The following is a 14359-nucleotide window of genomic DNA, read 5'->3' as shown; positions in this document are numbered from 1 at the left end:
GAGTGAAGTGACTAGTACCTTTCCAAACATCACCTCAAGCTGGACAGGGTCTGTTCCATCTATGACAACTGCCTCTAATGGAACTGCTAAAGTGACTCCAGGCACTCTTGTGCCTAGTTCACACAGCCAAAGTCATCTTTCTAAATCCTCGAGTGAAGTGACTAGTACCTATCCAACCATCACTTCAAGCTGGACGGGTTCCGTGCCATCATTGACAACTGTTTCTCATTCTGCCTTCAACGGCACTATTGAGGTGACTCCTGCCAAACTTGTTCCCAGTTCACAGGACCCAGGTGTTAAGTCATCTAGACAAAGCAGTGGATTTTGGTCAACCACCAATTCAAGCTGGACAGGGTCTGTTCCATCTATGACAACTGTCTCCGGAGCTGCTTCTAATGTCAGGCAAACAGGCACTATAATTAGTGTTGTTCCTACGGCTGGGGGACAAGGTTTGGGATCATCAGAACAAAGTGATGGAACATTAGCGGGTTCTACCTCTAAATTTGCTTCATCATTAAGTTTCTCTTCCGTTCCTGTTCATTCGTCTGTGTCTTTGTTTGCTTCACGGGAAGGAAATTGGACGTTTGCTTCTCGAAATTTTAGCGGTACTGCTTCTCATTACGTTGAATCTTCCGCTTCTAAGGCAAAAAAAGGTACATCTGCAGCTGTATTTGTGATGTTACTACTGGTTTCGTTGTTAATTTAAAAGTGGTAGATCCAGGGATTAAAGGTGGTCATTAAATACAATAATGTGGGGTGTTCGTTACTGTGTGTGTGTGTGTGTGTCTGTCTGTCACGATAGGTGTCTTGTTAATATTATATATATTACAAATATACTATCACAAGAACATATTGCTAAATATCAACGAATGCCATAAGACTAAAGGATGAGATATTACAAATGGTAAACAAAACAAAGAAAATACGATTTTAACAACCATTTGGACAGTCTTTTGGAACGGAAGTCTTTTAAATAAAGAGACTTTTGTGTACAAAAAAATAGATTACGTTAGTTCTCTCAGCGAAGATATATAAACTATGTATCCACAGTCGAATTCTCCAGATTGGAAGATTCGACTTGTCTGGCTAAATAAGATCCGTCTTCCTACTTTCAATTTAGTTAACCAGATCCCTGGACATCACTAGCGTCTATACACATAAATTCAACTTGGTGTACACAATTTAATTTTACTTAATTTTACTTACACATCTCACTAGATATACAATAATTATACGGTCCGAAGTCCGGTGTCCGAAGATGTAAATAGTGAAAATGAGCCATGGTTGTTTGAAAGCTATATAAAGCAGAAAGAAACTCCAAATCATGCTGTCGTCCTTTTCCAAGTTTAATACTTTGTCTACCAATTTCTCATTCATTGGCGAAACGATTGCTGTTTACAGGCATCCTCAGATCTTGCATCAAATATAATTCAAAATGGTTCCAGCACAAAATTTTTTTGGTTATGTACCTAACGCCCTACTGGGGATTATGGCTATTGTTCTTTTTGCTGTTGCTTTTATGTTGCAAACAGGATTGCTAGTGAAGTCACGAAAAAAATTGTTTGAGTACCTTTGGTTGGAACCATTGGAGAAATTGTAGGTTGGTTATGTAGATTATGTGCTCATTACCATTTACAAGGATACTCTGCTTATATTGGACAAAACATCACTTTATTAGTTGCGCCAGTCCTATATTCAGCCGAGTTGTATGTTTTGCTTTATCACTGGGCACTCCTGTATGGTCCTCAATTCTCTGTACTTCGACCAAAGCAAAGTGCCGACTATGGAAATATGGTTTGCACTGTTTGATTTTATTCCAATGATCATTTGTGCATACTTACTGATCCCTGCACTTTATCCCTGCTTGTACGAGCAAGAATATTCAGGCGATGCTATGAGTCTCTATTCACGAAACAGTCTGCGATCCTCCTCAATGGAAGAGAAGAATCTTGTTTTATCTAGAGCTGTATAAGAAACATGGTTTCGAATATGTTTACTACCACCATTTAAAGAATTGCTACTCCTGCTCGCCGGGTCAAATGAAAATCGTATTTGGAGCAGGATTCTCTATTTATTGCGATTGCAGATGAGGAATTTAGAATTTAAAGGCTAAACATTTCATTGCGATGATACCGTCCGTCTTTTATCTTTGTTTATACGACAGAAACTAAAAAAGAACACTCTATTTGTGTTTATCTAGAGTACAGCTTAGTGATATTATTGTATATAAATAAGTAACATTAAACACTGAGTGACAATTATAATGATATATGCTTCTTAATACATGAAATTTGGTTTGTGTTGTAGACGTTAATAATTTGTTGACTTAGAAAATAAGCAAAACCAATTTATAATTCTTCTTAATTTATATTGTTTTATTGATTCCTTAATACTTATTCCGAGAAATAAATCGTGGAAGAGCCTATTGTTTGTTTGCTCGCAATGTTCAGCAGTAAGTCACATTTATGAAAGTTTAGGATAATTTTAGTTTCAGAATGTCAGAAATTATCGATTTACACACTTGAAAGATGGTTGTTAATGAGAATCATTCTTAAGGATCAAAAGACACTTAAAACCATTGACATCATTATAATTCTTTACTTATGAAATTCACTTTTGCATTTTCATTTTCCCTTTAGTTATTTTCGTTATAGTGTAAGAGGAAAAGAATTAGTTTTAACTTGCTTTATTATACATTCGTTTGTTTACCTATTTTAACACAGAATATAAAAACGCTTACATCAAAAAAATACCATTCATAGGTTCAAAAAATCGATCGTAATATTGAAACTGCTGTTCATCACACAGAAACTCAACGTCTCTCACATGGAGCAAGATATTCTTTTCGATCCAATCATTCATTCCTTTAAACGCATTTCAATTGGTAACCGATTACGCGTCCTTTATTTCTCTTTTTCATATTCTTCTTTTTTCCATTGTTGACAGTTCTGACTGTCACAACCCTACCCTATTAAACGTCAGACATGTATAAATAGTAAAACTTGACCAATTCTTTCTTTACAGTCAATCGCTTCAAAATTGGTGAACAATTTCGTCTAGTCCTTTTTATGACTAGGAGAATGCGTTGAAGCGTAGAAGAAATTAAGACGAAGTGGGCATCCTTTTCGGATTCTCAACATGATGATTGGAAATCATTTTGTCTACATCTTTCATCGTAGTCCATCATAGTATTACAGATATTATAGCATCTATAATAAATAATGCATTTATGATTTATACATAAAAGGGTTCTGGATAATATGTAGACATAGAGTAGGAAGAGGAGAGGGCTGCATAGACATCTAAAATTTCAAGCATTGTGAATTGTAATATCAATTACTTTAAAGTCCTTCATAGCGTTGTTCAAACTTGGTTCTACGGGTTTCTTGACCACCCACAGAGGACAATGCATATGAGTCTGGATTATTCAGAGGCATATTTGTAATGTCTTTGATCGATACAACATACGGACGGGGTAAAGTTGTGTTAATCATGTACGAAGCTCCATTCGCCAAGACAATTCGTTGTCTAAATACTTGCGCGGTCTTTGGTCTTGGCGATAAGCCCATTTTTGAGCTTAAAGATACGATTGATGGCTTCATTTCGCTATAAATTCGTCAAGATGCTTTCAAAATGACGGGTATCCTGTTTTGACAGAAGAGTGGAGTTGGAGAGGTGATAAGTTACTTGATATTTGTTTCATGTAGTGCTCTACTGTATGCCTCAGTAGTAAACACTTGTTAAAAATTTGTTTCTATACAGGTTTATGTTTGTCTTTGATTCACACTTTTAACTTTTATTTTTTTTTTCATTGTTTCAAGGTAGTACTCGTCTGCTTCTTTCCTTCGTTCTATAATGACACTTTACAGAAAAAAAGTAGCCAAGGATGACTTTGCAAGCCTAAAAATCCAACAAGCTTCTAATGCCAATTAAATGAAATGCGTTGATATACATATTTAGCCTACTATCTTTTGTTGGTTAACTCAATACATGGGTGATCTCAAATATACTATTACAAGATTTAATTTCTGTTTCTCTCACAACAAATCCTTCAAAGAATAGGCTTTTACACACTCCACTTAAAATAAAACCCAAAACAAACGAGATATTAATATTGTTTACCTATTATTTAGTTCTCATGCAAAACACTCAAGAACTTTTCACCAGCAGACTTGGAGGTCTTGCCAGTGTCAACCTTAACGTTGTGTTTGTAGGCCTTGGCATAAGGGTTAAGACGGAGCATAACGTTCTTGTTCTTGAGAGGGTTCTTCTTTTGAACATTGGCACGCTTGACGACAGCGGGACCAGCAGGCTTAACAATGCTTTGAATTTCATCAGAGTTGATAAGACGGGTAACGTCAGCGTTAGAGATGACGTTTTGAGGGAGGACGTAGTCCTTCTTGAATTGAGAGACTTCTGTGAAGCTACCAAAGACGTTGTCAAGAAGGTCGAAAGCAGACTTGGTCCAGATGATGAAGCGACCCAAGTGACCACCAGGAGCAAGTTGAAGCAAGTTCAAACGACGAACGTTGACAAGCTCAACGCCAGGAACATTACGGAAAGCCTTGACAATACCAGCATCCTCGTTGAAAACAACAAGAGGACCACGACGTTGAACGTAACGACGGTTGCGAAGCTTACCCTTACCAGCACGGGTTTTGCGAGAGCTGGTGACCTTGGCAACATCACGGAAGGCCTTGAGTTGCTTCAATAACGCAACGGCTTCCTTAGTCTTTTGGATGGTTTGAATAGAGTCTTCGACAACCAAAGGAACTTCGGAAATCTCCTCGACACGGTGACCACGAGCCAAAAGGAGAGAAGGAACACCAGAGGCGGCTACAGCGGAAGCAATAGCATAACGCTTCTCATTTTGGTTCACCTTAACGTGCCACTTGCGCCAGGTCTTGGTAGGGGCGAACATACGACCGCTACGGCACATGTTACCAAAAGCAGCTTGACCGGCACGGTGAGTACCACCACCACCGACACGGGGAATACGAGCAAGAGCACGACCAGTACCCCAGGATTCAGCAGAGGTTTGGTGGCCAGCCTTCTCAGAGACGGCATAGGGTTGGCGCTTGTTCTTGGCAACAGCAGTGTGAACAGAGCGAACCAAGTCGGGACGAATAGGAGCCTTGAAAACAAAAGGCAAGGCGATAGTCTCAGAAGAGACGGCACCGTCCTTGTTGTAGACACTAACAGTAGGGCGAGCAGCGGCCATTGTTCAGATTTAGATTTGCGGAAAACTGCTACATTTTAGGAGTGAATATTTTGGGTCGTGCAAAGCAGTCACATCTATTACCTCGTAGGGTAGGGTATCATATTATTTTCTTTTAAAAGAATATTTTCAAAAGTATGCTCATTGTAATTATTGTGAAATACAAAACTACAATTAGTTTGTCAGTAATGTTAATCTTTATTTAAGAAAAAGTGAAAACTACACAATCGCGAGTGCCCTACACTGCTTTTTATTTTCATCCCGGGTGGATTATTTGCGAAACGCTATTATCAGACTATATTTATAATGCTTTTGATTTAATTAGATTGGCACCAAGAAAACAATAGATGCGCAAAAGAGGACTCGGCACGTTTTACTGAGAACATTCCTAAAGCCTGGGCAATTGATGCACAATGTTTCCTGTCCTACCAATGTTTACTATAAATATATTGATATAAAGCGACGCATTCCTATCCGTAATAAACCTGTCTAAACCAAAAAAAGAATGAAAGAAAGAGAGAACGATTAAAACTTGATGCTTCTTACTTCCAAATTAATTCTACCACCACGGTAACTACCACGTTTCTTTTTATTCTTCTCTTGACGGAATCCTTTACCGCGAGTAACACTCAAGTCTTGATTAGCCTTGGCACCATAATCATCTTCGCCAAAGTTGAAGGAATTATTCTTATGAGCATCAGAAGCAAACTGCCATTGAGAAGGATCACCAACTCGACTAAAAGGCTTGTTTTCTACACGGGAAGATTTCGATGAAGCTGTATCACTTGGAGAATCCTCGTGCTTGCGCTTGTTAGCGTTTTCAGATGCTGCAGAGCCACTGGTCGATGAAGAGGATGCTTTGGATTCTTCACTAGAGGACTCCGAGCTGCTTTTTTCTGATTCGGAATCTGAGTCTGAATCAGAAGATGAGGAATCACTGGATGAAGAACTTTCATCAGAGGAGGAAGAAGATTTACTAGAAGAGCTCGACTCAGAGTCACTATCCTCATCTGATGAGCTGGATTTGTCATCGGAGTCCGAGTCGGATTCGTCACTGGAAGAGCTTGAATCACTTTTTTCAGAAGATGAGGATTCAGAAGAAGATTCAGACTCAGAAGAGCTGCTGTCAGAACTATCCTCTTCATCAGAAGAAGAGGAGCGAGATTCTTCATCAGATGAGGAGGAAGAGGAAGAACTAGATTCACTTGAAGAGTCTGAAGATTCTTCTTCGCTATCAGAGGATTCGCTCTCACTTGAAGAAGAAGAAGAGGAGGATTCTTCTGAATCAGAAGAAGAAGATTCCTCATCAGATGAAGATGTAGACTCTGACTCAGAGTCAGATTCATCACTGCTTTCCTCCTTGGACTTTTTCTTTCCCTTTTCAGTAGCTTTTTCTTTTTCGTCTGAAACGTAAGAGACAATTTCCTTATGAGACAATAAATCTACCAAACTTTTCTTAGGTGTCTTTTTTTCAGCAGTTTGGATATTTCCTTCCTTTGCGAAGGCCTTTGCCGTCTTTTCAAACCCATTATCAATCAAAAATTGATAAACTAAAGGGCAAACCTTGTTCTTCACGTCAATTCCTCCCATCTCGACGATCGGTGATGCTGAGCAGAATTTTGCAGGCGTTTACATTTATAGATGAGGATAGTGCAATATAAATGGGAGGTCCTCGATACGGTTATTATATTATATTATCAGGTAAGCTTATTTTATATAGAAAAGAGAAAAACTCATTGAATAAAAGTTATTATATTAATCAAATTACTATGTATTAAGTATGTATACTTACAAAAATTATAAAAATCACCAAAAAAGCGATGGTCCTAAGCATATGCTCTGAAGCTAAAATTAGAAAAGCCTCTTATTAAAAATCTTCAGCAACGCTTTATTTAACAAGACTAAAAGTTAATTGCTTCAGACATCAATAGGATTGTTGCGCTGGTAGGAAGTAAGGCGAATGAGGTTTCGCAAGAGCATAGCGATAGTGACTTTACCAATACTGGGTACATAAATGCCTGCATGTTCTTTAAGGGAAGGAGCATCAAAATTTTTATCACTAGAAAAACAAATGCAAACGGCTCCATCGCGAACAAGGTGAGAAGGGAACTTGTAGTTGGGAGAAGGAACACCACAAATAATAACGTCTGAAATGGGAGCGACATCTTCTATCTTCAATTCGGTTTCGGTAACATCATGTTTCCTACTGCGAATTCCTGCTCCTCTAGTAAAGAGTTGAATATTGTTGATATCGACTGAGTATACTTTTGCACCATCATTTGCAAGCAATGCTGCGAGAGGACGCCCAACTATTTCACTACGATTCACGACGGTAATGGTTTTTCCATAGAGACGGTTACCATAGTTAATAATTTTGTTGTAAACTCCCAAGTATTCCAAAATCTTCACTACAGCCAAAGGCGTACAGGGCAAGATTGACTTTTTTGTGTTTGCATCATCCAAATGACGAATGTTATGATACATGTTCATCACATACTTATGGCATAAACCTTCCACGTCCTTTTCAGCTGATACAACTTGCTGCAAATATTGGTCCTGACGATTTCCAAAAACAGGGAAATAGATCATCATGCCATTGACATTTTTATCATTGTTTGCTTCCACAATGGCGTCTTCCAATTCATCCTTGGAAACTTCCCGGAGCTCAAAATGGAAACCAATTTCCTTACAGGTTTTTTCAGTCCAATCTAAGTGTTCATTAGGATCAAACCAAATCATATAAGAATACAATTCACATACCAGCGTACATGCGAGCAGCGGGATCTGTATTAGCAAGAAAGCCAACCAACTTTGGAGCAGGCTCAAATTGTTTGACTAGCTCTTTAAGTTGCTCCACAAATGATTCAGCCACTCTGCTAGCATATATTACTTCTAAAATATTATATATGTGAGTATATGATTGTTATACCTTAGGTAAGAAAGCTCAAAATCCTGCAATTGAAAAAGCTTTCATCCTTCAAGAACAACATACTGCAGCTGTTAGTGGGTTCCGAAGAAGTTTGTTGACTCATATTTATTGGGGTTTCTTCGTGCTTTTGCCAAAAATGGACCTTTACTTAGTAAAGAAGGTGTTGTTATGGAGTTCAAAAACTTTTAAAAATTTAGGACAGGTACCAGCACGTTTCCGTACAAGATCTGGATGATAGCGAGTTTTTTTACTACCACATATTTACAGTATATTTATTGTTTTTAAACTCCTTTATATTATAATAGTTGATCATTGCTAGGTAGGCTTACAGAAAGAGGGTAGATTCTCAACATGTAAAAAAATGTATCAAAGTCAACCATGATAACAGCCATGAGATAAAAATTAAAGACGGGTTTTTTAAAATTTTTTATCAAGTAAATGCTTCTGGTAAAATCTACTTCAGTAAACGTGTATTAGGTGAATTGCTTCAAAATTCTTGACTCAACGTCCTCTAGTAAAGAATTCTTTCCGACAATTTGCACATTCTCGGATTCGGAATGCATTAGCTTGGCAATATCTTGGCCAGGCTGGACAGTCTGCGATGTAGCAGCTGACAGTGAAAACCCTGACATTCCCATTTCACTTTCAGCATTGCTAGCCACTAATAAGCATGTTAGTAGACACGCCAACGCTTTACCAACATACTATTATTCTCTCCCAGTAATAATGCGTAGACCGACTTTAACCCAAAGAGATTCAGAAAATACCATGAGATAGAAGAAACCCATTGAATACTAAGATCTTGGGTAGCAACGCCCGATTGGAAAATGGACTTGAACTGATAGGTAAGCGGAAAAGGAAGTTTTACTGTAAGGTTAGTTAAATAGCTGTTTATGAAAACGCATATGTTGGATAATTTGTGGGAAGACATACATAAGATAAAACCAGAAAAAAATTCATTAATCCAGGTCATTATAATCGTTTGAGGAACAACCATTAACATATTCCCCTTCATAGACTCCATCAAAGTCTCCAATGTCTTGTCGTCCATCATTGGATTCAGATTTTTAGGAGCATTGGGGTCGGCAGGCTTTAGGTATTTACCTGACCGTAAAGCGTCTACCAAAAATTCTTTTCTGTTCTCTATAGAATTGGGCAAAAGGAAGAATGCATTGCTTCGAAAGGCAAACGCTCTTTGCAACAGACGTCTAGGATTATCAATAAATAAACGAACTTGGCAAATAAGTTTAAAAAAACACTTACTGTTCTCGAATTTCTTCCTTTGTTAGCCTTTTAGGAGAAGCCTGTAAGAGAATTGTTGCATTATGTCTTAGAACTCCAATTAAAATCATGATAAACATGATGGGTAAGAGAACCCAGTTTCGAAGAGCTGAAACAATTAGAATACAAGGATAAGCTAAAAAACACACCTGGATCCAAGAGAAGCTGCTGCATTTTATAGCAAGTAGATGAAACTAGTGTGTTCGTGAAGTGAAGTGAAATGAAGGTAGCCAAGCAGTGTATACCAATTAATACGAGTTAGCAATTGGCAAGATTATATCATATAAGAAATTAATTAAAAAAATTCAATAGAGGATATAAAAACTCTGTTTCAGGAATCTTTTTCAAATCGTTTAAGGAATCTCATGAAGGTAGTTGAATGAAAAGGACAGTGTTCCTTTAAGTACCTGAATGAATTGGTTAGGTGCTTGCAGTCGTATAATGTTTAGGAGTCATCTATTTTACATTCATACAATGAAAGGTAATGCCGAATTCATTGAACAGGGAATTACTCATGGTACTTCCTCAGTTCTCATTCCACAATTTCAGTGTTACTCTATTACAAAGAAACATGTATTGGAAGTTACTTTCAAAGTCGATTTTGACATAAATTCTGATGAAAAGGAATTACATTGATTTCAGCGAATATATATATTTATTAAATGTACATATATAAGGCAGTCCTGTGGTCGAACGGTCTTAATGCACTTTGTAAGAGGATGGTTCGAATCATAGCGTAGACGAAAAGTGCGCGGTAGGAGAGTGGAACTCCGACGGGCTCATAACCCGTAGGTCCCAGGATCGAAACCTGGCCGCGCAATTCTTTTTATCCATCAATTATAGATGATGCATTGGAGCATTCGTGAATGCATTGTTGGGCTACTGCATGAATTGAAAGAAAAAAGGAAACTCGTAATTATGGATCTTGCATATTACGGATAGGGTGGCTTGGTTGGTTATAGCTGTTTTTGGCACGATATGTTCTGTTTTTATCCTCGCGGTTTTTTTAAGATGATCGGTAATCTTGTTTCGACTGTATGTTCGGAATGAACAAAAAAGTTAATGAAAGGGGTGGGACTCGAACCCACGAGCTTTCGCACTAGTGCCTTAAACTAGCTCCATAACCACTCGGACACCCTTCCTGTTTATACTAATAAAAGAATTATTAATGTTATATTGCAAATGTGGCGCAAAGAAAGTCTGAAATTTTTGTCGGAATGCAATTTGAAGTGGTATTCAATGAACCTGTATTATACTCGGCTTGGATTGTAATAGAAAATACTTGTATATAGATTGGGTAGATCATTAGACAATTGGCAGGATATTTCCAGTAATAAAGCGAAACATCCATCTTGAAAAAAATTTGCTCGTAAACAACGTAGGAGTGTACTCAGAAGAAAGGAATCTACTTTGTATCGCTTGATAAAAAAGGCTGTAACTCGCGTTGTTAAGTCATTCAGCATATCCTTATTGACACACTTTCGAGAGATTATTTTTCCAAAAAAGTATTTAATAGTAACTAAACGTAGACAAGTCTTAATTACGACAGTTTCATTTATCTTCTGGCATTCAATTAGACAGTGAACGTTGGTAGTATGTTTCGCATAAATTGTCTTATCGAATTTGAAGTCATGAATAATAATATAAAAAAAAAAAAAAAAAAAAAAGAACGAAACTTTTATGGAGGTATAATCCATAGCTGCTATAATTTAAGCTTGTGAATGGATATTCATTTATATTATAGTACACATAACGAATAGTTAGATACATCTTCAATGAGTCTAATAATACCTTGGTTGGTTGGCTTTTCTGCATACTTGTGGACTCAATTAAAAGGATGCAATCAGCTTATCAGCTTACATTCATTATATTTATCATCAATTACATAGACAGATGCGTGAATATTAAATTCTGGCGTAATAAACAATAATGATCTGTTTACTTTCAAGCATACGGATTCTAATTATAGCCAGAATATTTTTGTTACAAGAATTTTTCTTTGTTATTCATTGCTTTCTTTGTTTTTGAAGACCAATTTCTTTATTTTTCGCAGAGAAAAGGACTAAAATAACAGCTGTTTTGCAACGATGAATTCAGCTACTTTATCTACTTTATCTACTTTATCCAATAGTTGCAACGTTTTGTATAGGTTGCACTTATAAATCAACAATGATAAACATAATGCTCAATTTCGAGGAAACTGGGGAAATTAGACAAAGTGGTTCTTCTAATTCAAACGTTAATGGTCTTTTTTTTTTGACCTTAATGAAATAATATTATGGCGATTAAGTAAATAAAAAATACAAATAGAACATTTGAAATCTCTGAGCCTTCACATCGACCACGGCACTCTGCTTATCGTAATGCACAGTCCAAGAATCTCAGATAACTTCATAGTAAAAATGATACGAAAAAGCTTTCAATTTAGGTCAATGCATCCGTCAATTATGACGAGATCTGAGTATTCGATTTGGTGTACTACTTTGATTTCCTATGTCCTGGAGGGTTGAAAACTCGTAAAGATTATCGTGAGGACATTTGATAAATCCAGCCACATCTGAAACCTTTCTTTTGAGAGACGTTTGAGGCTCATTCTCAACATACTTACAGCCATATCCCTCCAGATATGCTTTCAACTGGCTTGGGTTCAAGTTGTCAACATCGGAAATGGTTTTTAACTCAGGCAGATCAGAAGGAGGTTCTTGTCCATTAATAAATGGAATCGGCTTTGTATCCCTGTAAGACTTTCTGTTGATAATATTTTCAGATCTCTGTGCTGAGGTCCTTGTTTCGTTAGTTTTGGTTTCAATGTTTCTGATGCGCGATAATTGTTCACCGTTAAGGGAATGAAAACTGATAGAAAAAGAGTCGAAACGTCCTTCCACCCTGGATAAACGTTCAGCGATGCTATTCTGTCCTTGAATCATATCTTCTCTGAGGCTATTCTGTCCTTGAATCATATCTTCTCTGAGGCTATTCTGTCCTTGAATCATATCTTCTCTAAGCTCTTGAAACATCCCACGAATTTCAGACATGTCATCTTGTGGACGAGTCTCTCCTCGAAGTTTGGATGTAAGGGCTTCATGAAGGCTCGTCAATTTGCTTCTAAACGAATCAAACTGATCCTGGGGAATTGCCTGTGAGAATTCAGCTATGAAACGGCTTAAGGAAGCATAAGAATCATCAGACGGCGGAGGAATTCCAAATGGGTTCGTAAATAAATCTTGACTCATCCTTGAAAAAGGGTCAGCGAAAGCGAAGTGTGTAGCAACTATTGGTCACAATGAAAAGGTGTTGGTAGCTGCTGCTTTGTTTGTTTATTTAAGCTGGGACACTTGCTTGGGAGGTCTCCCTGTTGTCAAGCGAAATGAGGGATACTCTCAACTTCGTTAAATGGTTAATGATTATTAACGCATTAATGGTCGTCGGGCGGTGTGCTGGTGTCGGTATTACGAAAGATAATTTGTTAAGATTATGGTTCTTAAAATACGCCGCTGGTCTCGATATAATCTCACCCGATATGAGAATGTTTATCGAGTGTTATGAACAACTTTCGTTGTATCGTTTTTTGAATTGCACTTGGTTGTATTACATATTTAGGAGCTATAACGTCCAGGATCTGGTTAACTAGATGAAAGTTTGTAGATGATGTTCATTATCCACACTAGTCGAATCTTCCAATCTGAAGATTCTGACTGTAGACAAACAGCTTATATAGGTCTTTTGATATAATTACGCAATCTGTTTTATTTGTCAAACTCCTGGTGGTCATCATAATTCCTATATCTCATATCGATATTCCGTATTCATGATTGAAATACGGTGTTTTTGTAAATGATAATCATCTTTTGTTCTCTCATCACAGACTATTTTCTTTTTCTTGATTTCTTGATTCTGATGGGTTTATTTCTCGTGAACTATTAATCTCATAGGTTGCATGTCAATTGGCAGATTCAGTTTTTACTGATCCAAGCGAAACTTTCTTTTTGTAGCGTAAAGTGCAGAGGAAAAAGCAGCATTTATAGATTAGGGTGCAAAGTCAAAGGTGTTTTAAAACGGATTTAGCACTTTTAAATCAATTCTTCAGATGAAAAGTAATGGATTCATAATTTTGCAGAGTTTCAATAGTTCATTCGTAATTGTGTTACTTTTGGACAAACTCACCATCATAAACTGCGATTTCACCTTTCGGTCAAAGTTATAGAAAACAATATGTTGTATTGATATTTTAAACAACTTTAATCAAAAAGGAGGAAGCAGAGATGACTGGAAACAAGCACCAAAAACAACAGGAAAGTTAGTAGCTAATAAGGGCCAGGCTAGCTAACGATCGCAAGTTTCTACGGAAACAAAATACGCATGCTTTTGAATATAAACATAATCTCCTCGTAAGACATCTCAATTTCAACTGGACGCTGACACGCTGACAATAACAACCATTCAATAAAATGGGCATAGCATAAAAACATTACTTTGTATGATCGTTCAAAGTCGGAGAACCTGTGTCTCCAAAAGTTTGCATCTCTATTTCTTGCTCTCTTGCAGAATGCCCAACAGACTTTTTTGAATGATTTGCTTTGGTATGAATTTTCCCAAAAGGAGAACTTGGCACTTCAATATTGTTAGGTGTACTTGTTGGGGTCTCGACCCTAGCATCTAGCTCGTCAAGTTCAACGAAGTTTGTTGAATCTGGATCATTCCCAAAGCTTTGATTAGTTGTATATCCGAAAATGATTGTCAAAGGCAGTATAAATTTTCTCCAGAAGTATGGAAATATTCTTCCTAAGACACGGTCTAAGAGATACTCAGAGAAATGTCCTAAACTACGCCCTAGAAGCACAGCCAAATCTGGAACCATAGATATACACCAAACGATGATGTCCAATACAACTAAACGCTCAAGTTAGCAAGAAATTCAACGTACTTCAATT

At 37.3% G+C, this 14359-nt stretch overlaps 10 protein-coding genes and 2 non-coding genes across 12 annotated transcripts in view; 3 read left to right on the top strand and 9 right to left on the bottom strand.

The window, feature by feature from the left end:
* The first annotated feature begins 332 nt into the window (after positions 1-332).
* Positions 333-757, top strand: SPOG_03648 (uncharacterized protein). Its single transcript, XM_013165912.1, has one exon. It carries the CDS (start codon positions 368-370, stop codon positions 704-706), a length of 339 nt encoding a protein of 112 aa, XP_013021366.1. The 5' UTR covers positions 333-367; the 3' UTR covers positions 707-757.
* A 1859-nt stretch (positions 758-2616) lies between these two features.
* On the bottom strand, positions 2617-3673 carry SPOG_03647 (uncharacterized protein). Its single transcript, XM_013165911.1, has one exon. It carries the CDS (start codon positions 3600-3602, stop codon positions 3342-3344), a length of 261 nt encoding a protein of 86 aa, XP_013021365.1. The 5' UTR covers positions 3603-3673; the 3' UTR covers positions 2617-3341.
* Positions 3674-3983: 310 nt separating this feature from the next.
* On the bottom strand, positions 3984-5221 carry SPOG_03646 (60S ribosomal protein L2; the record flags this gene model as incomplete). Its single annotated transcript, XM_013165910.1, has 2 exons — positions 3984-4009; positions 4150-5221. 2 exons carry the CDS (start codon positions 5219-5221, stop codon positions 3984-3986), a joined length of 1098 nt encoding a protein of 365 aa, XP_013021364.1.
* Positions 5222-5364: 143 nt separating this feature from the next.
* Positions 5365-6840, bottom strand: SPOG_03645 (nucleocytoplasmic transport chaperone Srp40). The gene has a single exon (XM_013165909.1). The coding sequence runs from the start codon at positions 6806-6808 to the stop codon at positions 5744-5746; it is 1065 nt and encodes a 354-aa protein (XP_013021363.1). The 5' UTR covers positions 6809-6840; the 3' UTR covers positions 5365-5743.
* Positions 6841-6950: 110 nt separating this feature from the next.
* On the bottom strand, positions 6951-8366 carry SPOG_03644 (methylenetetrahydrofolate reductase). The gene is made up of 3 exons (XM_013165908.1): positions 8211-8366; positions 7979-8110; positions 6951-7926 (listed from the first exon to the last, which is right to left on the bottom strand). Exons 1-3 carry the CDS (start codon positions 8248-8250, stop codon positions 7136-7138), a joined length of 963 nt encoding a protein of 320 aa, XP_013021362.1. The 5' UTR covers positions 8251-8366; the 3' UTR covers positions 6951-7135.
* Positions 8329-10044, bottom strand: SPOG_03643 (uncharacterized protein). The gene is made up of 6 exons (XM_013165907.1): positions 9902-10044; positions 9578-9835; positions 9411-9537; positions 9081-9355; positions 8853-9014; positions 8329-8808 (listed from the first exon to the last, which is right to left on the bottom strand). Exons 2-6 carry the CDS (start codon positions 9600-9602, stop codon positions 8621-8623), a joined length of 777 nt encoding a protein of 258 aa, XP_013021361.1. The 5' UTR covers positions 9603-9835; positions 9902-10044; the 3' UTR covers positions 8329-8620.
* Positions 9903-10064, top strand: SPOG_03642 (uncharacterized protein; the record flags this gene model as incomplete). The annotated part of the gene is made up of 1 exon (XM_013165906.1): positions 9903-10064. The coding sequence occupies one exon, from the start codon at positions 9903-9905 to the stop codon at positions 10062-10064; it is 162 nt and encodes a 53-aa protein (XP_013021360.1).
* A 112-nt stretch (positions 10065-10176) lies between these two features.
* SPOG_16110 lies at positions 10177-10248 on the top strand. Its single transcript has one exon. It is a non-coding gene; the product is annotated as a tRNA-Met (tRNA).
* A 53-nt stretch (positions 10249-10301) lies between these two features.
* SPOG_05694 (uncharacterized protein) lies at positions 10302-11032 on the bottom strand. The gene has a single exon (XM_013166667.1). The coding sequence runs from the start codon at positions 10889-10891 to the stop codon at positions 10679-10681; it is 213 nt and encodes a 70-aa protein (XP_013022121.1). The 5' UTR covers positions 10892-11032; the 3' UTR covers positions 10302-10678.
* On the bottom strand, positions 10492-10570 carry SPOG_16109. The gene has a single exon. It is a non-coding gene; the product is annotated as a tRNA-Leu (tRNA).
* An 837-nt stretch (positions 11033-11869) lies between the features above and the next one.
* SPOG_03641 (uncharacterized protein) lies at positions 11870-12661 on the bottom strand (the record flags this gene model as incomplete). The annotated part of the gene is made up of 1 exon (XM_013165905.1): positions 11870-12661. The coding sequence occupies one exon, from the start codon at positions 12659-12661 to the stop codon at positions 11870-11872; it is 792 nt and encodes a 263-aa protein (XP_013021359.1).
* Positions 12662-13896: 1235 nt separating this feature from the next.
* The window catches only part of SPOG_05693 (uncharacterized protein), a gene marked incomplete at both ends in the record, with an annotated part of 1674 nt that continues 1211 nt past the window's right edge, over positions 13897-14359 (bottom strand). Inside the window, one exon of the mRNA XM_013166666.1 lies at positions 13897-14318. Within this exon, the coding sequence (XP_013022120.1) occupies positions 13897-14318 (422 nt within the window). The remainder of the gene's footprint in view (positions 14319-14359) is intronic.

This window comes from Schizosaccharomyces cryophilus (assembly GCF_000004155.1).
Source record: "Schizosaccharomyces cryophilus OY26 unplaced genomic scaffold supercont4.1, whole genome shotgun sequence".
NCBI classification, from domain to species: Eukaryota; Fungi; Ascomycota; class Schizosaccharomycetes; order Schizosaccharomycetales; family Schizosaccharomycetaceae; genus Schizosaccharomyces; species Schizosaccharomyces cryophilus.
This window is presented reverse-complemented; position numbering and strand designations above follow the sequence as displayed.

What these genes read in the sequence shown, in the direction of transcription:
- SPOG_03648 (XM_013165912.1), top strand. Translation starts at nt 368, where the DNA reads ATGACAACTGTCTCCGGAGCTGCTTCTAATGTCAGGCAAACAGGCACT.
- SPOG_03647 (XM_013165911.1), bottom strand. Translation starts at nt 3,602, where the DNA reads ATGAAGCCATCAATCGTATCTTTAAGCTCAAAAATGGGCTTATCGCCA.
- SPOG_03645 (XM_013165909.1), bottom strand. Translation starts at nt 6,808, where the DNA reads ATGGGAGGAATTGACGTGAAGAACAAGGTTTGCCCTTTAGTTTATCAA.
- SPOG_03644 (XM_013165908.1), bottom strand. Translation starts at nt 8,250, where the DNA reads ATGAGTCAACAAACTTCTTCGGAACCCACTAACAGCTGCA. An exon ending in GGAACCCACTAACAGCTGCA is followed by an intron (nt 8,111 to 8,210) that starts GTATGTTGTTCT and finishes ATAATATTTTAG; the next exon opens with AAGTAATATATGCTAGCAGA. An exon ending in CGCTGCTCGCATGTACGCTG is followed by an intron (nt 7,927 to 7,978) that starts GTATGTGAATTG and finishes ATGAACACTTAG; the next exon opens with ATTGGACTGAAAAAACCTGT.
- SPOG_03643 (XM_013165907.1), bottom strand. Translation starts at nt 9,602, where the DNA reads ATGCAGCAGCTTCTCTTGGATCCAG. An exon ending in AAGGAAGAAATTCGAGAACA is followed by an intron (nt 9,356 to 9,410) that starts GTAAGTGTTTTT and finishes TGATAATCCTAG; the next exon opens with ACGTCTGTTGCAAAGAGCGT. An exon ending in ATTACTGGGAGAGAATAATA is followed by an intron (nt 8,809 to 8,852) that starts GTATGTTGGTAA and finishes CATGCTTATTAG; the next exon opens with TGGCTAGCAATGCTGAAAGT.
- SPOG_05694 (XM_013166667.1), bottom strand. Translation starts at nt 10,891, where the DNA reads ATGCTGAATGACTTAACAACGCGAGTTACAGCCTTTTTTATCAAGCGA.